Source organism: Thunnus maccoyii, chromosome 6 (assembly GCF_910596095.1).
Source record: "Thunnus maccoyii chromosome 6, fThuMac1.1, whole genome shotgun sequence".
Lineage (NCBI taxonomy): Eukaryota > Metazoa > Chordata > Actinopteri > Scombriformes > Scombridae > Thunnus > Thunnus maccoyii.
The window spans coordinates 21,056,800-21,080,547 of record NC_056538.1 but is presented as its reverse complement, the minus strand read 5'-3'; the positions used below and the strand labels follow the sequence as shown (position 1 = coordinate 21,080,547).

Sequence of the window (23,748 nt, the reverse complement as noted above, 5' to 3'; positions counted from 1 at the left end):
TCTCTCTGTCAGTAATGGGCCTTCGGTGATTTCTGCCAGATAGTTGCTGTGGATGGACTGTTAGGCAGGCAGATAGAGCAAAGCTTTCCCAGATACTGTAGATCTAGACCGGGTTGTTTTTCCACGATTCAGCCCCCTCAGTGATCGGTAAATCCCAATGAATGGCAGTTTGACAGACACCACACCTCTGCTTCTTGGTAGAGTGGAGGAAAAAAACAAAACAAAACAGGGGGGAGTGATTGATCCGAGGTGCCTGAAGTGGAGCTGCACATCATGTTGAGCAGTGAACTTTCTTTGACCACCTCCTCAATCAAAAGTACAGTAAAAGTCATCTCCTTCTTCCAGGTGTGATGAAGACATGGAACAGAGAGCTTTGATGTGTCACATGGACAACTTCATCCTGCCCTTTTGACACCAAGCTTGTTGCTGCTTTTATTGTTTTGTGAAACAATTCGCTGAGGGGAAGGATGCCATGTCAACTGTTTTTAGAGGCTTTGACGCTATAGGGAAATGGAAACTTCAAAGAAAGCAAACTGTGTGTGCGTGCATGTAGTGACCTAAACAATATTGTCGTCCTGTTGACAAGTTAATGATAAGTTAATTGCCTGGTGAACATATGAACTCTTAGTCTTCACATTCTCTCCAAGATAAAACCCCTCAAAAGTGCCTTATCCTCCTTAAAGGCATTCAGTTAACTCTACAACTCTTCACTTTACTTCACTATGACCGATTAATGTTTTGGGAATTGGGGAGGAAAAGCAGAGGGGAGGAGAGGAAGAGCTGATAAGAGAGTTGAAAGCAGTGGTGGGGAATGGAGTGGTAGCAATAGGCTGGACTCCTGCTGGCTCCTCTTTGGGGAGATCCCCACTAGTGCTGTCCGTACTGTAGAGTAAGGAAAGGCTCAGCCAGGGGTCTTTGAAGTACTGCTCTGTTATTACATGGATGAACTCCTTTGTGCTGCTATTATATATTCAACGCGCCATATCTGAAGACAGCTCCCATTCTTCAAACAACTACAAATCTAGGCTGCGCCCAGCCGGCCGTGCAGAGCAGAGCAGAGGAAGTTGTGGAAGCAGAGTGACTCACCGAGAGGTTCCCAACATCATCACTGGAAGACAACACGGCTCTTTTGTATTTTCCAAATGTTTGGCTTTACACACTCAAGAGACAACTATCCAATTCCTAATCATAACACTTGTTATACAAATGCTTTGGAGTGCGTTTTACTCCTGCTGTTGATGAGATTGGTTCATCACTGACATTTATCTTGATATCAATTTCGGAATATGTAAATTACCAGCTGTTGCACAAGGAAACAGAATGCAACATGAAGATATCATACCATGTTGGTGTTACAATCCTCTTCAGCTGTGACCCTGCAGCTGCCATCTGCATGTGTTTCTGCATGGGTGCATGTGCGTGTTAACTTATGTCTACTACAGTGCTTTTATCCTAATGTAAGATAGAATAAAAGTAATGACACTAGTAGAGAACACCAAAACAACACTGACATCTGGTGCCATCGGATTTACAGTTATGAATAATAAACAGTTATGAGTTTATCACCATCAACTTCAATTTACGGCTGCAACTAATGATTCTATTCATTATTGATGAATCTGTTACTATAATCGTCAAGTCTATGAAATGTCAAATTTCTCACAAACTCTCAGAGCCCAAGGCGACGTCTTCAAATGTCTTTTTTGTCCAACCAGCCTACACCCGAAGATATTCCATTTGCAATCACAGTCTGGAGAGTCTGGAACCAGCTCATTTTTGGCATTTTTGCCTGAAGAATGACTGAAAGGATTACAACTGTCAAACAGTTGATGATTACTTTCCTGTCTAATGACTAATTGATGTATCAGCTAATGTTTTAAGCTTTACTGCAATTTTTCCACTCTATTAAAACTTGTCTCTCTGAAGGTGATAATGTTCCGTTTTTTGCTGACACTGTGTCACTGAGTCATCCTTCAAGCTGTAGTTAGTGATGTTGTTGCACTGAGAGATGTTTCTAGTATTATTTCACCTCACAAAAGGGTGTACTAAAACATTAGAAAACAGTAGAAACACCTGAATCTGAATCAGAAACAGGTTTATTGCCAGGTAGGTTTGCACCTACAAGGACTTTATCTTGGTGCGGTGCATAACAATCGAGAAAATACAACCTATACAAAGTAAGAGAAATACAATTCCCACCAAAGTCAGGTGATCACAAATAATATAAATACAATTTTACAATAAAAAGAATTGATGTTAAGCCTTTTAGAACAGAGCAGTTGAATCCACCCCTGTGTGACACAGTCTCGACTCAAACTGAATATTATAAGCTTCACGAATGCAGGATTTTTTGCAGGGATGTTGCAATGGATTACATTACATTGTACAGGTGTGCCAATAGACTGGTAATTCAGTGTAAGAGAGACATGACAGTCTTTGCTTTAAAATTGTAAAGCCGAATAGTAGATATAACAGCAGAAGGGTCCTTGGGATCCCTGCGGTTCTAAATATGTGATAGCTCGAAAATGGGTCTAGAAATATTCTAAATTCAGAACACCAGAAGTAGCCTATATGATTAATAATTCACTTAAATAGCCCCCCCCCCCCCCCTCTCTCTCTCTCTCTCTCTCTCTCTCTCTTACTGCCATTTGCAAGGTCAGTGGGTGCAGAAGGTTGGGCTTTAGTTGTGTTTTGTCGTCGTCACTTTCTCCTCTCCTCGGAGATGCAGGCTGCGACAGAGAGCCGGCTTTACAGGAGCTGCAACAAACAGAAAACCTGTGCCAGGCATTGGAGCGGGAGCTTGTTTTGCGCTTATAATTTTAAGTCATGCTTCTGTCTAATGACTGAGTTATAAAGGCCGCCTGGTTGGGTGTGAGCTCTGAAACGTGCGCAAGCCCACAATATAAGGGGACGCACTTAACTCAGAGCAATTTATTTTCCAGCTGACGTGGGAGCGAGAGAGCGCAGGCTGAACTGCTTGGTTGGGCATCTCTCTGTGTGCCGGGGAGGAGAGCAGAGAAGCGGCGTTAACCTGAAGGGATTTTAAGGCATCCACGTTATTATTTTTTTTCCATCAGGACTCAGAGACTCCGGTTGGCTCCTCGGTGGACAGACTACACACTCAGAGCGATGACTGTACTGAATTATCCACCGGCTCTCTGTCATTTCTCCGGCGAAGCCATCAGCCCCGCCACCCGCCCTTAAAATAAAGCTGCTGTGAAACAAGTCAGCACCATCACCGTTGCCTAACAGCTGGGATTTACACTTTACCATGTCTTGAGACGCGGCGGGGAAGCTACAAAGATGATGACAGTGAGTATAGCCTCGTTTAAACGGCACAGATGTTGCATCCAGGCTACTTTTAGCACGTCTCTCGGGGACAGGTTTTTTTTTTTTTTTTTATCCAGGCAGGCGGTGACTTTAATTTTGACCGATAATAGTGAATCGAGTGGGGGTCAGCCTGGTCGCAGCTGTAGTGGGTGTCACCCGCCGTGTGATAGTGTGATGCTGGGCGTTTCTGTCACCGCTGTTGCCGGGGGGATATCAGGTTCCTCCTGGGACTTTTTTGGGAACATGACATCATTTGAGTAGCCTATGAATGACTCTGCAAATTGAAGAAACGCACGCGCACTATGTTTACGTTTATAATCAGAATAAAATGTGTCTTCTCAATCCATCCCCCCCCCCCCCCCCCCCCCCCTCCTCCTCTTCCTCCACCCGTGATAAATAATAGCCTATATGTAGCCAGATGTAATCATGCAACTGTCACGCGTGCAGAAATGCCACTTGGAGTGCGCTCGATGCATGCAAAGACTGGGCGTATGCGATGATGCCCCTTTGCGAACCATCTCTACCAAACGACGGGCAGAGTTGTGAGGGTAGTCTTTGACGTAAATTAAACGCCCCCCTCAAGCACCCGCCCGGCTGCGGGGTGGGGAACGGTGCAGCTGTCAATTTGCATGTATTTTGTTGGCCAAATCCAGCCTGTATGCTGCGCTTCGGTTAATCCCACAGCGGATCAGCTTTACCGCCTGCCGGGCCGTCTTCCAGCGCCTTCCTTTCTCTCTGTCTCTCTCTGTCTCTCTCTCTCCCTCTGTCTGTCATAAACACACACTTTAAATGATTACATTATTCTAATCGGGCTCATGTGACCATCATGTATTGTCGTGATAATATTTGGATACCAGACGCTGCTTGGAGGCTGCACACATCGGGATACCACGTACTTCCAGAGAGGATCGGTGACCGAGATTTGAAACGCGATCGTTTTGGATACTCTTTTTCTACTTAGCGATCTTCCCACTTTTGGAAAGGAAAACCCACCCGGTTCTTGAAGCCGGTTTTTATGTTTTCTTTTTTCAGTAATTAAGGGTGACCGAGCCAATATGACAGGCTGGCTCACACACCAGAGGGACTGGTGACCGCGTAGTGATCCAGCGCGTTTGATGAGCACGTCGGTAAGGTTGTTTTCCGATGTGCTGCTAAATTGATACATTGTATGGTGAAATAGAAGGACCCGTGCTACATTTTATAGCCAAATTATTTCTTGTTATAAATTCACATAATCGTGACCGAAGCCTTTTTGCTGTAAAACACCAGGTCTAAGCGATTTCAGAGTGTTAGGCCATAAGTAGGCTGGTAATAAGTCCTCCCCCTTTAGTTGTAAACCCACAGGGGCTCCTGGAGTTTTTCATGTCAAGGACTCATAGATTGTTGGAAATGATCCCAAGGAGCTGAATATAGGGTGGTTTTAAATGTCATTTCATTATTGTCTAGACTGAGGGATAACAAGCAAAACTGTAATCATACATTCTTGCAGTGGGCTAATTCATCAGTGGGTAAAATAATACTTAAAATAATAAAACTCTCCCTCTGGAACTCTTGGAGGTCCCAACACGCCAGTGGCATATAATATGTTCCCAATGCTCTTCTAATAACACTGTTTTGACTATGTAATGATGCCTCGCCATTTAGTCAGAGCAAAATGTGGCTTTTTGTGCTTGTATTTGTGCTGCCAGTGCCATCCTCATCCCTGCAGCAGCTCCACTTCTGTTCTCTCCGACCTGTTAGCATTTCATGGAGAAATGTAAGTTCCTTAGCACAGTGTAAGTTATGTCTCTACACTGCATCAGCAAATTTGTGTATCTAGTCTCCAAGATGCTGAGTCACATCGCTTCGCCCATCGTAGATATTTTCTGCACTGTCCTCTGACGTCAACAGCCAGTGTCTGCACAGGTGTGGTCTACAAGAAAGCTTAATTTAAATGTGTATATATATATATATATATATATATATATATATATTTATTGCAGCTTTTCCCTTGAATCTTTTATAAGAGGCAAAACTACTTTGAGCCCTTGTAGTGTTAACCAGCAATCAGCAATGTTCATAATTAATTTCTTTTTTAGAGCAACTCATAATGTGGATCACGCAGCAATCTGTCATTAATTTGTCTTGTCTGCCCTGAGAGAAATTTTGCTGCTCCTTGCTTTTCATTAACTTTTAAAAGTGGTGTGAGGCGCTATGATAATGTGCTCCTGTGGAGAAAAGACTGATAACTCTGCAAGAGAAGGCTCAGGTCAGGGGGATATTTGTGGAGGGTTGTAAACAACACGGACGTTTTCATTAGGTGTGAACTAATCAGTCAGGCGGTGATTGGGGCTCTGCGGGAGCGACACAGTCACTCTGGACTCATCTGTCCGTGTCACCGTTTGGTGTTTTGTGTAGTGACATGTCAGTGTCACTCACTCTCAGCCCTCATAACACCCTGTTTTGTCCCTGTGGTGCTGTGCAGATGTAGCAGTGGGTGGTGGGATATTATTCTGACACATCCAGCCACATAGACTCCACCTTCACTGTGTGTGTCAAGTGTTGCGCAAGACCACACACATACATGTTCATATTTGCCAATACAGGAAAAGAAAAGAGATTATCAGTTAGCAAAGTCTAGCAAGATTGAGAATTTTTGGAGCACTGCTTATTGCCGGGGAGAAGACCAGAAAACAAGTCCAAGAGAGACAGTGCCTGCAAAATTCTTGTAGAAAGGAAGTTCCTGCAGGACAGGAAGTGCTTTGTGGTTGCCGGTCTCAAACCACAATACTGGTGTGACTAATCTAAATGAACACACTTCCCTAAATAATCTTTTTCTCAATAATACATTTTCCTCATCTCTCCTCCTCCCCTTTTTTATGTCTCGTTTGAACTCTTGTACTTATATGTGTTCCTCTCTCCTGTCCTCAGTCTAATTCTATCTGTCTTCACCTCTGTCATTGCAGGATTACCGGGAGGATGGCATGGACCTGGGGAGTGATGCATCCAGTCGCTCCAGCTCAGAGTCCAACTCCAACAAGGTTACACCTTGCTCCCCTTCTCTTGACCTGGCTACTTTGGAGGACTACAAATCCTCCCCCTCTTTGGACCTGGTCACTTTAGAGGACTATGAGGAGGACGAGGACTACCAAGAGTATAAGAAAAAGGTGATAGAGGAGTGGGAGAGCGAGTATGGAGAGGACTACACCTCTCCACAGCCTCCTGGTCAGGAGGAAGGCAGAGGAGGCGTCATGGGGGTTGACAGGGTTGGCGGAGGCCACAGGAAGACAGTGAACAGCCGCAGCCTCGCAGAAGAATTACAGGATGTGAAGGCCGTCCCACCCCTCCCGGCCCCCAGCGGACGCACTGCCACTTCAGCCGCAGCTGTCCCTGAGGAACTGAAACAGAATGGCAATCTGATTTTGCCCAGGAGCAACCAGCTCCACTCCCCCGGTACACCACAGGGGGGCACAGGGACTCCCAAGCCCAGACACCGCAGCTCCAGTCAAGGCAGGGGGAGCCGCAGCAGTGGCGGAGGTGGCAGTGGAGGAGGCAGTGGAGGGACTGGGGGACGGATGGGGGGATACAGAGAGGAGGAGGGTGTAGAGGAGGAGCCTCTGCCCACCATGGACTGGGCAGCCCTGGAGAGGCACCTGGCGGGGCTGCAGTGCCGAGAGCAGGAGAACCAGAACCTCAACCACAACCAGAACCACAACATGGGCAAGACCAACTACACCTCAGTGAGTGTGCAAGGATTTTACATGTTTCAGTGTGTTGCTGTTGGTCTTTTAAGATTTTCTGCTTATGTGTGTCAAAGGTTATCCCACACATATTTTTTCTTATTTTTCCCATGCTCTGGTGGGCTGCTGTAATCCAGCAGTTATCCGTGTCAGATGGACCCTGGAAAGTATGAGGTCAGGTTAGCTGGAGTAAGGAAGAGGGATTAGTCGGCTAATGTAGCGCTAAGCTATGTGGCCCAGCTATTAACCTGACCATCATGGAAGTCTGGGCTACACAGCTGGAGGGAAGTGGAGGCTGCAGGGGGCAGCAAGGAAAAAGGAATTCAGTGCATCTCACTGCAGATGCAAACAGACATCAACAGTAAGAACACTGATTTAGAAAAAGTTAAACTGTGCAGGTAATCTGGAAAAACTGGACTCCCAGAAATGTGACTGTCATATTGTTATTAGTCTGAGTTTAAACAGCACATCACCGTTATTATTTGATTACTGTGGATAGAAAACTACTGCAAAGGCTCATGGCTGACCTTAGAGACTTGTGCCAGTGTAACCTATTTTTTGAAAAAGCTGTTCCTTTTTGTGGCCATGTGGTATTTCTACCAGAAGAGGTCAGTGTTGCATTGACACTCTGCAGAGAGCAGCCACAGGCCGTTCATGCCTCACCAGCAGCTCCACTAAAGGCTTTTCTGATTTACTTGCAATCTCATGACATCACTCAGTTTTAATCACAATCAAAAGCAGTTTTATGTTAGTCTGCGGGTCCAAAATGTTGTAGCTTTAAATCTGTTTAGGGAGGAGCAGGAGAAAATTGTTTACAGCAACCGCAGTTTTAGTGTAGTTACTTATGTCACTGAGTAAAACTGAGCAAGGGTGAGTGTGTTTGAAAGAAGGGAATTGGTGTTCCTTTTGGTATGCGAGCACCAAAACCTTTTCCTCAGTGCACACAGACAATGGCTGCAGCCAGTGCCATTGTGAGTGTGTTGTGTGTGTTGTGTGTCTTTGTTTGTCTGTCCTGGAGGCCCCCTCTGTCTCCCTGAGGCATGTCAGGAATGCAGCGGGAGAAGTGGGGGATGAGAGGAAGGAAAAAGGGAGGAAAGGACAAGAAGATGGTATCGTTGGGATCAGGCAGTTCAGGGTCACATGGCTTGTGTGTTTGTGTCAATGTTCATTACCTGCTGTCCGTCTTAAACGGGAAGGTCACCTCCTGGTATGCTTTAGTCTGGGGAAAGTCTGGTCTCTCTCCATAGGCAGTGGTCTGTGATATAATTGACCTGGGTGGAGGAAAATCCCTTGAAAGAGAACCTCTGTCTCCACATGGAGCCACTATCTTCTTACAACACATATGCACACACATAAATTCACACACATGCCTCTCTCACTGTAGAGACATTCTTGGTCACTGCTATGTTTGTGCATGAAGCTATAGACTTGGCCCTGTGTGGCAGATAGAGATAGACTTCCAGCTGTCTCTCCCATTACAAGGAAAACCCAGACAGGCCTCAGATTTCGATGGTCCTGTGTAGATAAGAAATTGGAATTAGCCGTGTAATCCCACCTGAGCAGGGAGCTGAAGAGATATACCAGAGAAGACCAGAGACACACGCTCATACCCAGGACAATCCCACTCTCAAAATCATCTATGTCATATGGATCACATCAATACAGTCCGTTACTGAACTCCCGATTAGTAATTTGACCTTTTGGTTTCCTGCATTCCATTTCTGAGCCTCCCCCTACAGTAAAAGAGGACAGTGCTAGTATTGACCCCCTTTCTAACCTGTTAATACAAAAGCACAAAAGCAGTCAAGTGGCAATTTAGGAGCTGAAACACTGCTGGGAAAAGCTCCAGCCCTCTGTGACCCTGCAAAGGATAAGGTATAGATAGTGTATTGATGGATGTTCCCCTTCTCCTCTATGCCAGGGGGCATCTGAAAGTCTTCATTCTCACATTTGCAGGACTTAGCAGACACCCTAGAGGGAAAGGGGGGGGCTGGTGCTTTTAAAATGTTGTTAAATATTTAGGCATCCACACAGGCGGGACCCACCAGTGAGACGGTGCGTGTGTTCATGTATGGAGGGGTCTGTCTGTCTGGGATCTTGCTGGGGTCCAGCGGGACAGATATTCATGCTTCACTAGAGCTTCAAAAGCATCTGTGCTTTCTGAACAAAGGGACACAGTGAAGCTCTAGGCTTATAATCAGTACCGGTCTCTAAGTGCCTGGAGACTGGTTTGGCTCACACACACTTTTTATTGTGCTTAAGATTTTTTTTTTTTTTTAATACGATTAATTAAAATCAGTGATACACCAGGCACATTCACTGCATCTGACAGGATACACAGACACTAATTTCAAGACCTTTTCCTGCACACTGGTTATCCTGTCCATATCTTCATGGCAACAATCCCCTGTCTGAGTTACAGTATAGGAGAGTCTGGAGGTCTTTAAAAAGTTGAATTGGCTTCATTTACATCCTTAAATTTTTTAAAACACTCTTGGTAGAGGTAATGTTTTTCCACTGTTCAGTGACCCTGCACTGCAGGTCTACATTTAGAGTAATGGTACTGTATGGTACTGCATTTTGCATTGTGTTTTATCCCGGTGGCCCAGTTTTGTATGAATGAAGTACAGTAGTCATAGTGGTGCAGGTGTGTTTAGTTAGGGTGTGGTTTCTGGCTGCTATAATCTAAACATCTGCCTGCAGGCTGAGGGTGTTGGGTCAGGAGGATTCATGAGGATGAGGGGCATGGTGACGGGATTGTAATTTGTTTCTATGAACTCTGGAGGCGCGTGGCAGAGAGGGGCCCACAGGGACCCAAGTCTGTCAGGGGTAACACTTCCCCTAACCCTTCATTAAGCTCTGCAGCCCTGAAAGGTAAACAATAATATTATTGTTTCGAGGTCTTGAGGTGAAGGAGGCCAAGAAGGGGGGGGTTCGCTCACAGCTCAGAAGTTTACCTGTATGATTTCCAAGGTGCATACTGAAAAAAGTATTTAGAAAATATCCATGCCTGAAGGCTACTTTTTTGAATCTCAGAATGCACACACCCAGACACAATTTAAAAACACCCCATGGGTAAACTGAGGTTATCAAGATAGGGCCTGTGCTGAGACTTGCAGCACCACTCCCACTTTAAAGAGACAAGCTTTATTTCTCTCTCTCTCTCTCTCTCTCTCTCTCTCTCTCTCTCTCTCTCTCTCTCTCTCTCTCTCTCTCTCTCTCTCTCTGTCACACACACATATAAGGAAATTTGTAAACAGCCAGTTGACTCAAATACTCCTCACTCAGGTGCGGGCTCACACATTGGCTCACTAATGCCTCAAGACATCTGTGAAATCCATATTATATATATATATACATATATATTCATATCTACAGTACAAACATTAAGTATATTGCCCCTAAACCAGTGAAACACCTGGCAACACTTACCACATATTGTCTGCAGAAATCTCACCATTTCACACTGCATGACAATTTACTCAAGTGTTGTCAATGTTTAAAGGCTTCCAGATTATGACTGGATCTATTTATTTCCATCTGGCGCATTTGAATGGGATTTTTTGACCTAATATGATTAGAAATTCTCTACTATTATGCTGATTTCTCTTACATGTGAGATGTATATGTTTATCCACCTTTTAAAAAGTTGGACAACTTCTAAATGTGTGTTCTGTGCTGTTAGAGCAGATGTGACAATTTTACCTTTTTTTCAGCTGTCAGGTCGACAAGTATCTACTTAATAGGAAAGCGTCTCTTAAGCACACCATATGAACAGTAAAAAAGGCCAAGAGCCAAACCAAATGGTAGAAGTGTGGACACTGCCCCAGAAAAGCACTCAAGGGCTGTGGAAAATAAAGGGATAAGAAAAAAAAAATGCAGAGAGAAGTTGGAGAAAAAGAGCAAAGGCGGAGAGAGGTTTCTCTGTTTCTCTCCACTCTCAGCTCTGTGATTATGTACGAGTTCAGCAGTTGAACTTTACGCACCCTCCACTAACTATTACCTTCGCTCAGTACTCAGACGTTGCCACGTAGAGGGAGAGAGAGCAAAGGTAGGAGAGAAGGAAGAAATTGTAGGGTTTGAGAAGTGGATAGTGGATATAAATAACAATGAGTGTAAAGAAGTCACAGTGGACTTGGGTCCTGACTAGGAAAAACAAAGCAGTGAGATCTGAATTCAGAAGAGTAGCGAAACCTCCGGGCATAGAGAATGATAGCTGGGATCAAAAAGAGGAGGAGGAAGGTGAGAGGAGGTATGTGGGGTCAGAGTTGTGTTTGATTGAATGCCAAAAAGGGAGGGAATTTGGAGGAGTAGATCGTCAACGTATACATGGGTAGGAAGTGGGAGGAGGCAACAGAGGGCTTTAACCAGGTGTGGAGAGTGCCTTCTGAGGCTCCGGCGCCTTCTGAGGCTCCAGTGTCTGGTTCAGCCCCTTAGGCTGAACCATTGCTCCTCGTGTGTGTGCCGGTACCAGCTGAAACATGCCCGGCCCTCTGCACACCACAGCTCACACACACACACACACACACACTCTCCTTACACTGCACCGCCTCTGCTTCAGAGTCAGGCACTCCTCCTGTTAGTCTTCACACACACACACACAGACACACATGAACACACTCACGTCACTAAATCAGAGGATATCTTTTTCTTCTCGTGGTATTCTGACAGTCTGCCAGTGTTGGTAGATGTTTTTCCCTTTTTTATCAGTGGAGTATTTTTCATCTCAGCTTAACCTTGGATTCCTCACAGCAAGTCGGGCACTTAACTCAGGTATAGCAAAATATGATTATCTGTAAAAAAATTTTAGAAATGTGCTTTCTGTCCAGTTTCAGTAACCCTTTTTAATTTTACATGTAATGTGATGTCGCTGTTGTTAAACTGAGACAAAACTTGAGTAAGATAAATTGTTTTGCAAAAGCCTCCACATGTAATTATAGCCTAGGGCACTACATTCCTCTGCTGTCACATGTTGTCTTTTGAGTTTATATGTAACAGAAAAGTCAAATATTTAGCGACGGGAACATAAAGAGCCAGACAGCTGCACATCTGTCCATGCATCTCTGTTGACCCTCTAACAAAGAGCAGGTTCATGCTGGCAGGACTCTCTCACCATGTGGGTTGCTGCTTGGTAGCATTCTCTTTTCTGACTTTCTGGCAAAGAAAGAAAAACATCAAATATGCAGTGCACATGTATTTGAATCCTGCTTTAAATAAGCAAAGTTTTGTGCTGTACACCTGTTTTGAATGTTCTTTTACCTTGAGCCGCAGAGAAAGTTCATACAGTAAGAGCTCTGACACACCAAACCGGGCTATAAGTATTAGTGATGAGAAAGCCCCACTGTTTAATGATTTTCTGTCGCCTCATAACACCTACAGTACCAGTCAAACATTTGGACGCACTTGTGGGTCCAAACTTTTGACTGGTACTGTATGTCACCTCAGGCCTTCTGTTAAAGTTGCATTTAAACGTACTGTAAAGACTACAAGTGACTGGCAACTGACCACCAGCATGTACATACATTGTAGGAAACTAGTCAACAGGTCTTGTTATATGCTCAAAATACAAATTGAGAATATGTCAAATAAGAAGTTGCGTCTGGCACTGTAAAAGCTTGGCTTTGCACCGGTGTTGTCAGTCTATGGTCTTTTGCTCATGGAAGAAAAAAGGAAAAGGCAGAGGCAGAACTTAATAACAAACTACCTTAAATGGGTAAAATCAGTGATTCACAAGGCTGAACAGTCAGTTAGCTCTCTCACTGTTTCTGTTTCAACATGCAAACATGTCTGCTTGGAGTGTTTGGACTTAAAGATATATACTAGTGTTGTTGAAGAGTATTCATCACTGAGAAGCCTAGCATTAACCCCGTGATTATTAACTGTGGTTGAAAAAAATGAAGTCAGTGTGACAAGTCAGGTTGTCTGCTATACTTCATTTGTTTGGATTTTTTGTGCAACAACCCTGTCAAAATCCCCCCAACCAATAGAAGGCCAGGTTTAGTGTTGACCAATGAAATGACCCCTGCCTCCTTGCGGGCATGTTTGCTTTACTTCTTAGAGCATCCTGTACGGGCAGTTAGTACCTGATGAACCAGGTTCATCGGGTTGCGTTTTTCCAAAAGTTTACTCTGGCTCACCATTTCGGCAGCAGTCCTGTACAGCGCCACAGTGGCCAAAACACCCGCAGCCAAAACGCCATGTTGTGGCCATAATTCAAATTCATATTGGTGTGAATGTGACAGTTTAACAACCAAAGCAGTGGGATTAAAATCAGTTTTTATGACGGTTTTATTAGCTGATTAGTGTTGAGTGAATCACCTGTCTGCGATGATACATCAGCTAGTTTTGTTCAATTTCTTAGAAAGGATCCCTGATTAACTTTCACACAGCTTCGTAGATACAGATTTAATTGGCTTGCAAGCTGCTTTGCTTATTTTCCTCACTAACATCGGCTGTAGCAGGTGCTAACGGGCTAACCTAACAGTGTGTCAGTGGCTTTGCACTAGCAGCAGTCTGGATGGAGGAGCTGCTGACCAGCCTGAGTAAACTACAACTGTGGGTCCTAATAAGAAGTAAAACTACAACTGTGGATCCGTGTTACGCTTATTACTTCAATTTTCAAGTTCAAGCGACCATCTCGCCACTCTCACACGGGCTTAACCATAGAAACGTTTATGATGAAGGTGACATCGTTTTCTCCTCCAGCACACCAACAGGCGGGTGCTGTGCTATGTGGCTACTATAATACTGTATGCAGCTACTATAGTAAAAATCACAGGTGCTTGTGTATAAATTAACCGTCCTTTTATTCCAAAAGTCGTAAAGAAAGCAAGGGAAGTACATTTAATAAAGCCCTGGGGGGCGGGAGTGGATGAACCTGGTTAAAGAGTACCCGCCCATAGGACAATCTAAGAAGTAAAGCGAACATGCCCACAAGGAGGCAGGAGTCATTTCATTGGTCAACACTAAACCTGGTGTTCTGTTGGTTGGGGGATTTTGACAGGGTTGTTGCACAAAAAATCCAAGAGCAAAGAAGCAATCTGAGAGCAGAAGTTCCACGAGCGCACAGAAGCAGCCTGAGTGCGAGGAGAAGAGCTGAAGCTGGAGCGCGGGAAATCTGTGCAAGCAACATTATATTTGAGTGCAAGCACACAGTTTGAGCAGAAACAGAGCACATCTAAGCGCAAACAGAGGCTATTTGAGTGCGAGGGCAGGGTTTTGAGGGACAATATTACAAAATTTGAATGTGAAATCAATAAATTATGCTCTCAAATTGATATACCACGCTCTTGAATAAAGATAGGGAAATAGCTCCATATATGTATTGTTGAAACATACAAACTGTAACCAGTGGAAACACAAAGGTCATAGAAATAGTGCAGGGGCATAAGTTGAAATCTCTGCCTCAGCAGTAGTGGTACTCTCTAAACTGCTCTTATCTGGTGTCAAAGTACAGTTTGATCAGTTGCATAACAACCACTCCTCCTCTAAACTTGTAAACAAACACAGAAACGCACGAACACCTTTGTATTGATGAGTAATATTGCTTCCCATCCAGTTGCTTGGGGTCGAAGGTGTGTTTGATGATCCAGAATGATGTCACCAAGGCAAGCCAGCATGTTGTGGGTAAACTAGGGCTGAGTATTGTTTAAAAAATTATGATACCAGTACCAATACCAGTACCCTTAAAGTGATACCAATACCAATAGAGTACTTCATTCAATACCTTTTTTTTCTACTTCGTTCTATACCCATAATATGAATGGAAGCAATCAATTGGGTGAAATGCCATCACTCCTCCCCATCCAAATTATTTTTACACAAATACATTTTGAAACTGTACAAAATTGTACAATGAAGTATTATCACCACAGACTGTATGGGTTGTAGCTCCTGCGGTAGTGGGGCAATCACACGTCACATTAAATCAAAGAATGCTTGCAGTGATTGACTGCTAGCAAAACCATACAAATACTCATTTTTTACCACATCTGGGTACAAAAAGGATCGAATGCAAGTATGGTTTGACTGGAGAAGTTTCAATACTACTTGGTACTCAGTTATTTCGGTCGATACCTTGAAGGTATCAAGTACAGATACCCAGCCCTAGGGTAAACCAAACGGAGGTGCGGCTCTGATGGGAGATAAAATGACAATATTTTAGGTAGAAAGGGATAGCTTACAGTGAAACATTCCACTACAGTTAGTCTGGATGATCATCCTGAAAGATACACAAAAACTATCACTAACACACCCTTCCTCTTATTCATTCACCCATGATTCATTGTGTACGCGTTATATCGAATCTGGCATGCATGTCAGAACACACTCATACCAAGTCTCCAACTCATTTTACTACACAGTTGCGAATCTCCACCTTCGTCTTTTTCTCCTCCTTATTCCCTCTCTCTTCCAGACATCTCCTGTCCTTCACTACCATTCCCACTCCTGTTCCCTGCTAATTGTCCTCTTCCTCAAGCTGTCAGGAAGCATTATAGTCTAATGTTCTCACACAGCCAAAATACAGCAGGAGACCATTTTTTCCCCTCCGCCTGCCTCCCCCTCTCCACCCTATGAAAACTATCAAAGAGGGGGTGCAGGCTGTGAGTGGCAGAGCGTGCTGTGGAGGAAATGGGGATTTATGTAGCTGTGAGGAGACAGCCTCTAATGTTATAGCTCCGTGTCAGTCCTCATACTGCACAGTCACCACAGAGCAACACACTCGCATACAGGCCGGCTTTATAAGTAAGAAGGAGACGAAAAAACAAGGTTTATTTCAAGAGGGTAACAAAAAGAGAAGGAGAGTGAAAAATTGAGAACACGGAGAAAGGTTTTATGTTTTCCAGGTAGTGAAGGATTTTAAACTCCTATCCATCACCTCTCATGTCTGCAGTCGGAGTCTAATAAAGCCTTGAGTCAGACACACATGCAGAGGCCTGTGTTTGTGCTGAGTGTGTGTGTGTGTGTGTGTGTGTGTGTGTGTGTGTGTGTGTGTGTGTGTGTGTGTGTGTGTGTGTGTGTGTGTGTGTGTGTGTGTGCGTGCGTGCGCGTGTGTGTGTGTGTGTGCGCGCCTGTGTGGACATGATCATTCATTTGGGTGGAGTTGAAACATGAAACACTGTTCTTCTCTGCTCCTAATTATAGAGCATGTGTGTGTTTGTGTGTGTGTGTGTGTGTGTGTGTGTGTGTGTGTGTGTGTGTGTGTGTGTGTGTGTGTGTGAGAGAGAGAGAGAGAGAGAGAGGTAGAGACATGGGTTGTGAACTTGGTGTCTTTATACCGGGGCTAAAAATACTGACAAGCCATGTGCAAATCACATCTATACACACACACACGCACACACAGACTGTAAACAACCAATGGTATTTTTGTCTCCATGTTTCTCACTCTTGTGTTATCTAAGCCCTTCATGTGACCGTGTGTGTGAGAGAGAGAGACAGAAAAAGAGACTTGGTGCCAGGTCATGCTGAGAGCTTCATCTGTTGCTGTAGAGAACTGAGCACAGAGCACTTTCATCTCCTCACATACCCATAACACAAGAATAATCATTCCATCAGACTCAAGCAGGGCTGCAACTTTAATTAATGAAATGTTTAGCCTGTAAAATGTCAGTAATATTTACAATATTCCTCTGAAAATGACTAAATTTCCCTCCTGAGACCCATTACAATTTCCTAAAGCCTAATATGACTTCTTCATATTGCTTGTTTTGTCTTAATAACAGTCCAAACCCCCCAAACTATTCAGTTAACTATCACATAAGAAAAAGAGAAGCAGCAAATCATCACAGTTGAGAAGCTGGAACTAAGGAATTTTTGGCGTGTTTCTTCTAAAAAATTTAAAGTGATATCAAAATAGTTGCTGATCATTGTTCTGTCGAGCTAAATGACTAATCTAGGGCTGCAACTAACGATTATTTTCATTATGATTCATATTGCTGATGATTTTCTTAATTAATAATTTTGGTCTATAAAATGACAGAAAACCAAAACATACTAAATTTACACTGATATAAAACAGAGAAAAACATCGTATCCTCACATTTGAGAAGCTGAAGCCAGAGAATGCTTGGCGTTTTTGCATGAAAAGTCTCTGCAGATTGATATACTATTAATAAATTAATTAATTGACTAATTATTTCAGCTTTAAAGTTGCAGTGTGTAGAATTTAGTGGCATCTAGCAGAACATACTTTGCAGAAATGGAATATAATATTCATAAGTATGTTTAATTAGCGTATAATCACCTGAAAATAAGAATCGTGTTTTCATTAGCTTAGAATGAACCCTTTATATCTACATAGGAAGCGGGTCCTCTTCAACGGAGCCCGCCATGTTGCACCACTATGTTTCTAGCCCAGAATGGTCAAACCAAACGCTGGTGCCTTTTGCGTTTTTCGCAGCCACCGTAGGTTCTCCTACAGGCTTGGAAGGGGAGGGGGAGGGGTATTCAGTTGGTTGCAATCTGCAACCTCACTGCTAAATGCTAGTAAATCCTACACACTGCAACTTTAAGTTAGTTTGTTCTACTTTTTTATCATTTACCTCTTACTTTCCCCCATTTTGTATCTGCAGTCAAGACATCAAGAGGCACATGAACATATCTGTTTTATGTCTTAGCTGCTTATTATTCACTGTGTGTCACAGCTCCTGTTTCATAATAGACTGTGTCTGTGGTGGTCAGCTACTCATTTAATCAGTTGGTAGGCTACACAGTTTTGTTGTGGCACATTTAAAAATATGAAAAAAACCTTACTACAGCCTGGTGGTCACAGCATGTTCAGTCTTTCCACCACCAAAGGCAGACATACAGTCCTCGTTAGAATAACCTCTGGTGGCTGATCATAAGAATGAGCACATACAAACACATATACACACACAGAAACACACACACACACACACACATGCACTCCTTGGCCTTCCACATCAGTTCCTCCCTGTCAGAGCGAGCTCATTACCGCCAGAATCTGGCCCTCACACTGAGCCAACCTGCTTTGCTATGCAGTGTTTTTACACTGGCACAAAATGTCAGCTCGCTAAAAGCATCTGAGCTCCCCTCTTCCCGCTGAGAGGGAGAGGGAGAAGGAGGCAGAGAGAAAGAGAGGGAAGGAGGAGGACGATCAAGAAAAGTAATGAAAAGAAAGCAAATGTAGTTACACTGAAAGGCCAGAGAGAAAGAGGAAGGAGGGGTAGATGGCAACGAGGCTAAAAAAGAGAGAGGGCAAGCTGTTTGTCAGAGAAAGGGAGGAGGCATCACAGCATGACTGAGATTCATGTATTTTCCATGAGCTGTACGGAGTGGCACAGGGCATTATTTACCACCTACAGTATCATTTCCAGCTCTTTCTATATCCCACTAGTTACAGTAGAGTGAACTACCATGTTATTCACTTGGTGATCAGTGACTTTTGATTAAGTATTCATTATTTCTGTTTGCATCTATAAATAAACCCACATAGCAGAGTTAAATACACAGAGGCTGACATGAGTGTTGTTTTGATGTGCGGGATGAGAGGAGATGCTCCAGTGCTCAGTGTGCACTACAACGCTCCCTCACAGCAAAAGTGACACGCATAATAGCAATTTCTCCTACTCTAAGCAGGCGTAATTGACATGCTACTGTTGAAACCCGCCATTAGAATCAGCATACAGCTATGTTTAGTGTTCTCTTTTCTTCACTTTTGTTCATTTTCCTATCAGTTTTCATATTTAACACCACCCAGCTCAGCCCAGAGGAATATCTCATAATGTGGCCAGTGTGTGGGAGGCTAAACTGTGGTCTGCCTGCCTGTTTGTCTTCACTAAATAATATTTGTCATCTGTGTTGATTTAGGCCACTTAAATAATCACAGTTTTTGGAGTTTGTCTGTTTTTTGCTGCTTATTTTTTTGTTATTTGAGAATCAGGGATTGCACATTATACATTCTTGATAGTGTTTTCTGTTATATTGTGAATAAAGAGGTGCTTTCTCAGTCTCCACCTGTGCTGTGACTCAGATTGTAACCTTGACAACAGTGTGAAGGTCAGCAGGGGGGTGTCTTTGGACTGACTGCTGCCATGGTGATAGAGGAGAGACAGGGGGTTGCTGTGGCTTCTTATATCAAAGCATGGCTCACAGATGTTGGACATCAAAGATGTTTTTCTTTTTGCTCCTGTGTATGCGTGCGCCTGCCTGAGAGCACATGTGCATCAGAAAGAGAAATCAGTACCATGGATTTGTGTTCAGAAATGGAAGGCATTAGGCTTTAGTGCATCTGAAGCTGTCAAGACTGGTGCACACAATCATTGACTCACTACTTCAGGGTTTGGCTTCCATTTTGATTTTTTTCACTCATTAAATCTATAGCCCCACTAAAGGTTGGGGTATGCTTGAGACAAATTAGTTTGTACAAAGTGTTGTCTGACCACATCTACAGGCAAAAGTCTTAAGTCTGGTTGAAAAGCCTGCCATCATAGAGAATGGAGAGATGCGATGAATCATACAAATGAGAGGCACTTATGGTGTTACACTGCACACAAAAAGTGAAGAAAGTAGATGTGTGAAAAATGAAAAAAGAGCACTTCCTCATACCTGACCAATCGCTGCATGTGCATTGATGTTGTATCGTCTGCTTTTTGTAAGTCTTGTTAGGTTTGTTTCTTTTAATGTATAACATAAACCTACCCAGCGACTAAAGATAAAATTTGCTAATGGCTAAATTTGTCACATTTACATCATACTGATGTCAATTAAAGGACCAGTGTGTAAGATTTAGTGGCATCTAGCGGAACGGACTGTGTATAAATGGAATATAATATTCATAAGTATGTTTTAATTAGTGTATAATCACCTGAAGATAAGAATCATTGTGTTTTCGTTACCTTAGAATGAGCCCTTTATATCTACATAGGGAGCGCGACCCTTTCCACATAGGCCGCCATGTTGCACCGCCATGTTTCTACAGTAGCCCAGAATGGACAATAGTCAATAGACAATTAGTCAGTCCAGCAAAGCATGGACATGGCATTGAAAAAAAAATAACCTCTCTACCGTTCTACCTCCTGAGCCACAACCGCCCCTAGAAGACTTATCACCTTTCTGACAATGTCAACAAAAACTGAAAATACATAAGCTTTGTAAAAGTAGAATCAATGGCAGAGCTGTTATATTGGATTCCATTAGATTGCACAGGTGTTCCCAATAAAGTACTCGGTGAGTGACTTAAGCAGCCACTTTTTTATTCCGGCTCTCTGCCATTTCTCACTAAGCTTTACTGTTTTTCCCCTCATTTACTGTATGCCTGTAAACTCAGTATACGCTTAAGAGTTCTTTTAAGAACCCCAGTTAGTAGCCTCCAGTGTAAGGAAACAACTTTATCACAAGCCAACGTCATGCACAGATAATTATATCCAAGGTTAGTGTGGCAGGATTGGCACCGTTCCACTCTGCTCCAGCTGGGCACCATGCGGCAGGCCAAAGCAAAGCCAGTGATGTGCAGGGTTTGAGCAGAGAGATCAGAGCAGGGAGCACATCGATCCACTTCCATGTCATTAAACCCAAGAGTGGTGTTATCGGGAAAAGCAGCGTCACCCAGCAGACATCAATATCAGATAGAGAGATCTAGCCAGAGAGGAAGGATGAGATAACAGGAGGCGTATGTACCTTTCCAAAAAAGACAAACATCAAAAACTCAAACAGATGTGTGATTTAATTGCATCAGGATGTCACATTCTTGTGCAAAGCTGTTCCACTGCTTTAATGGGAGCGTTGATAGAGGAGCAAAATAGAGATGCAGAACTCTAATAGAAACTTCAAACATCTTTGAGTAAGTGATTCATTGTGATTATGTATGATTAAGTATTTTGTTAATGCCAGTGTTTCCAACTTGTCAAATGTGATGGTTTGCTGCTTTTCTCTGATTTTTCTCTGATAATTACAATTGTCAACCCAATGCTGATATCTCAAGATGGAGAGAGTCTCAGTGAGATCAAAACGAACAGACAAATCAGACAACAAAGAATCTGATTTATAACATTGATGGGTAGATGCCAGGATGGAGATATGGATGAAGAGATGGAGAAGGGAGAAAGGATTATGTGAGTAGGTTGGCCTGTGTGTGGATTACAGACAGGCCATCTGCCATCACGAGATTATAATCCCACAAAGAGACAGACAAAGAATCAGGGGAAGCTGTGCATACCATGCAATGCCCAAATACTGTGTATACTTTTACACAGTGAGAGAAACACATCAGTGAGACATCTTTATCTAAATAAAATAGTCTAAAACGGGCAAAATGTTAGTTTGAATCAGGAACTATCTTGTCAAAGAATGAGTGAACATTACTAGATATTCAATACCAGCTTTTTGATACTTGAGGTTCAATACCCAGCCCTATTTTAGTTTTATGACTTTATAGCATTGCATCATTTGTTTTGTTGACTATTCATGCAGTGCAGATAGGATTAAGATTAAGGTTAAAGATTTAAAGTCATTCCTCTGCCCTTGTTCCTCTCCCCTGTCTCTGTGTCCCTGTCTGGCATGACTCCATATGAAACAGCAGAATGACATCCCAACACTGACCCACGCCACCCTCCTCTCTCCCTCCCTGCCTCCCTCCTTTTTCCACCATCCCCTCTCCCCACTGGCCAACTCTGCATACACTCAGTCCACCAGCTCCTCCCCCATTTCAGTCCAAACCAGACAGAGAGAGGCAACCGGGAGTGTACTCTGCTTTTCACTGCTCCCCTCCCTCTCTCCCTCTTTCTCTCTCTCTCTCTCTCTCTCTCTCTCTCTCTCGTTCTCACACCCCTCCTCCAGTCTCTCGCTCCCCTCCCTCTCTCGGCTTTGGGGAAGCAGCGATCAGACCCTGCCCTTCTCTTTTGACAAACAGACAGACCAGAAAACAAGCAGAAAACAGAGATAGAAAGAAGCAGTGAAGACTGAACTGAATGGCAAGGAGAGGCAAGCAGGAGAAGTGGTGATTGATTTTTTGTTAGTTGGATCAAGCGCAGGGCGGGATCCTTCCTCTCCTCTCTTCTCCTCTCCGCTGGAATACCACTGCAGGGCTGGGAATCTTATCCCAGTCCCACTCCAGCTCTCCCAGCTCAGCCAGCTCCGCTCTAGGATGCTGTGAAGGATGGTCCACCAGGAAAACTGTTCTTACCAGGTAGTTCTCAGATTTAGATGACATTTAAGTTAATTGCTAATGTCTTTTTTTTCATTTTGACACAAGCTGCTGTGATTTTGTTGTTGGTGTTAGCTTGGCTGATTGTGGCACTATCATATTTTGTCAGTTTATCATAAATCCTTAAATGTCATATTGAAACTAAGAAATTGCTGCACAGCTTTGGACTTGTGTGTCATTGCGGAGACTCAGACCTATGTAGGAGCTGTCTTTTGTGTTACGTGATTGTGTTGTGAATCTGATGGCTGGCTGGTTGCTAAGAGAGCACTTGACTCAAGGGAATAATGTCCTACCTCCCCTCCACCTCCTCCTCATCCAGCCTCATCAATCCCTGTCAAAGGAGGCGATGAGGTGTGCAAGTTTTTGGTGTCATGACTGAACTCTGTGTGTGTGTGTGTAAATGTGTTCTGTGCTCTGAGTTTCATGTAGATGATGCGTTAATTATTAAATTCGGACAGCGTGGTGAAAAATAGGATTTAAATGTGAATAGTTGCTTGGAGGGGTTGTGCTTGTGTGTGCATTCATGTCTATGAGTGTCTGTGTGTGTAATTCCTGTACATGTGACAGCAGTGTCCCACTTTATCTAAAGAGGAATTGGGAGGGATGAAGCAGTCGTGATTAAAGGAAAGCAAACACATCACAGCTGTACATCCGATTTTCTACAACCAGCTCTGCGAGGGAAGAGAGTCTGCAATGCAGTAGAGATGGAGAGTGGGAACAAGCAGAGAGGTAGATGAAAGGCAAAAGAGACGAGCGGAATATGCCAGGGGAGGCGTTGAGGGGGAAAGATGGAGCTTCTTTGATGGGGAGAAGCAAGTGCAGAAGCAGGGAGGGAAAAGCTGCAGAGGAAGTGATGAGAAAGAAACATGAGGTTTCTAAAGAGATGGGTGGATGGGCCTTTTGGGTGTGATATCAACATGCAACATGAAACTTGGAAGTCCTAATTCTGTCCTCCAACTATGTGACTTTCCTTTGGGGTTTAATGGAACAGCGTTTGAAAAAAAAGTGAGAGTGATCTATGTATTGCTGTTTCTTGTGTGGGATTTGTCTTAGCGTAGCTGAAGGGCTTCAAACCGGTTGCTAACAATTGTAAGCACTCACCTCCCTGGCATTATCAACAGTTATAAAAGCTGATCTCTTGTCAGCTCCATTCACATCCTCTTAAAGCTCAAGATTAGGCTTAGGATTTAATAAACTGCCCTCAGGCCTCCAGTTTGGGATTTTTGCGGTGAGAAAACGACTCACATTATTTAACAAATAATTTGTATTAATCTTGGTACATGTTCTACATATTTGTATGTCAGGAGGGTGGATTTTCTGTGGGTGAGTGAAAGAGCGGTTGTGTAACAGGATAAGGATTTCCTGCCGTGTTTAGTGTAGATAAAAGCTAGATGGAGCAACGGAAAGATGGACGGAAAGAGGTGAAGATAACATGCCGAAGGGCTAGTGTAGAGATAGTGGATGAAAGGCAGAGATGAAACAGTAGCAGAAGAAGTATTGACTATACAGCCTGAGTAAAGAGAAGCAAGAGATGGG

General features: G+C 43.5%; 1 protein-coding gene across 3 annotated transcripts in view; it reads left to right on the top strand.

The window, feature by feature from the left end:
- The first annotated feature begins 2,710 nt into the window (after positions 1 to 2,710).
- The window catches only part of schip1 (schwannomin interacting protein 1), a 44,814-nt gene continuing 23,776 nt past the window's right edge, over positions 2,711 to 23,748 (top strand). Inside the window, exons 1-2 of one of the 3 annotated variants that reach the window (XM_042414135.1) lie at positions 2,711 to 3,312; positions 6,276 to 7,049. In XM_042414135.1, coding sequence (XP_042270069.1) covers positions 3,304 to 3,312; positions 6,276 to 7,049 — 783 coding nt within the window. In that variant the 5' untranslated portion in view covers positions 2,711 to 3,303. Of the gene's footprint in view, positions 3,313 to 3,883; positions 4,458 to 6,275; positions 7,050 to 21,808; positions 22,195 to 23,748 lie in introns of those variants that run through there. The other 2 variants (XM_042414134.1, XM_042414137.1) reach the window with 2 other exon arrangements.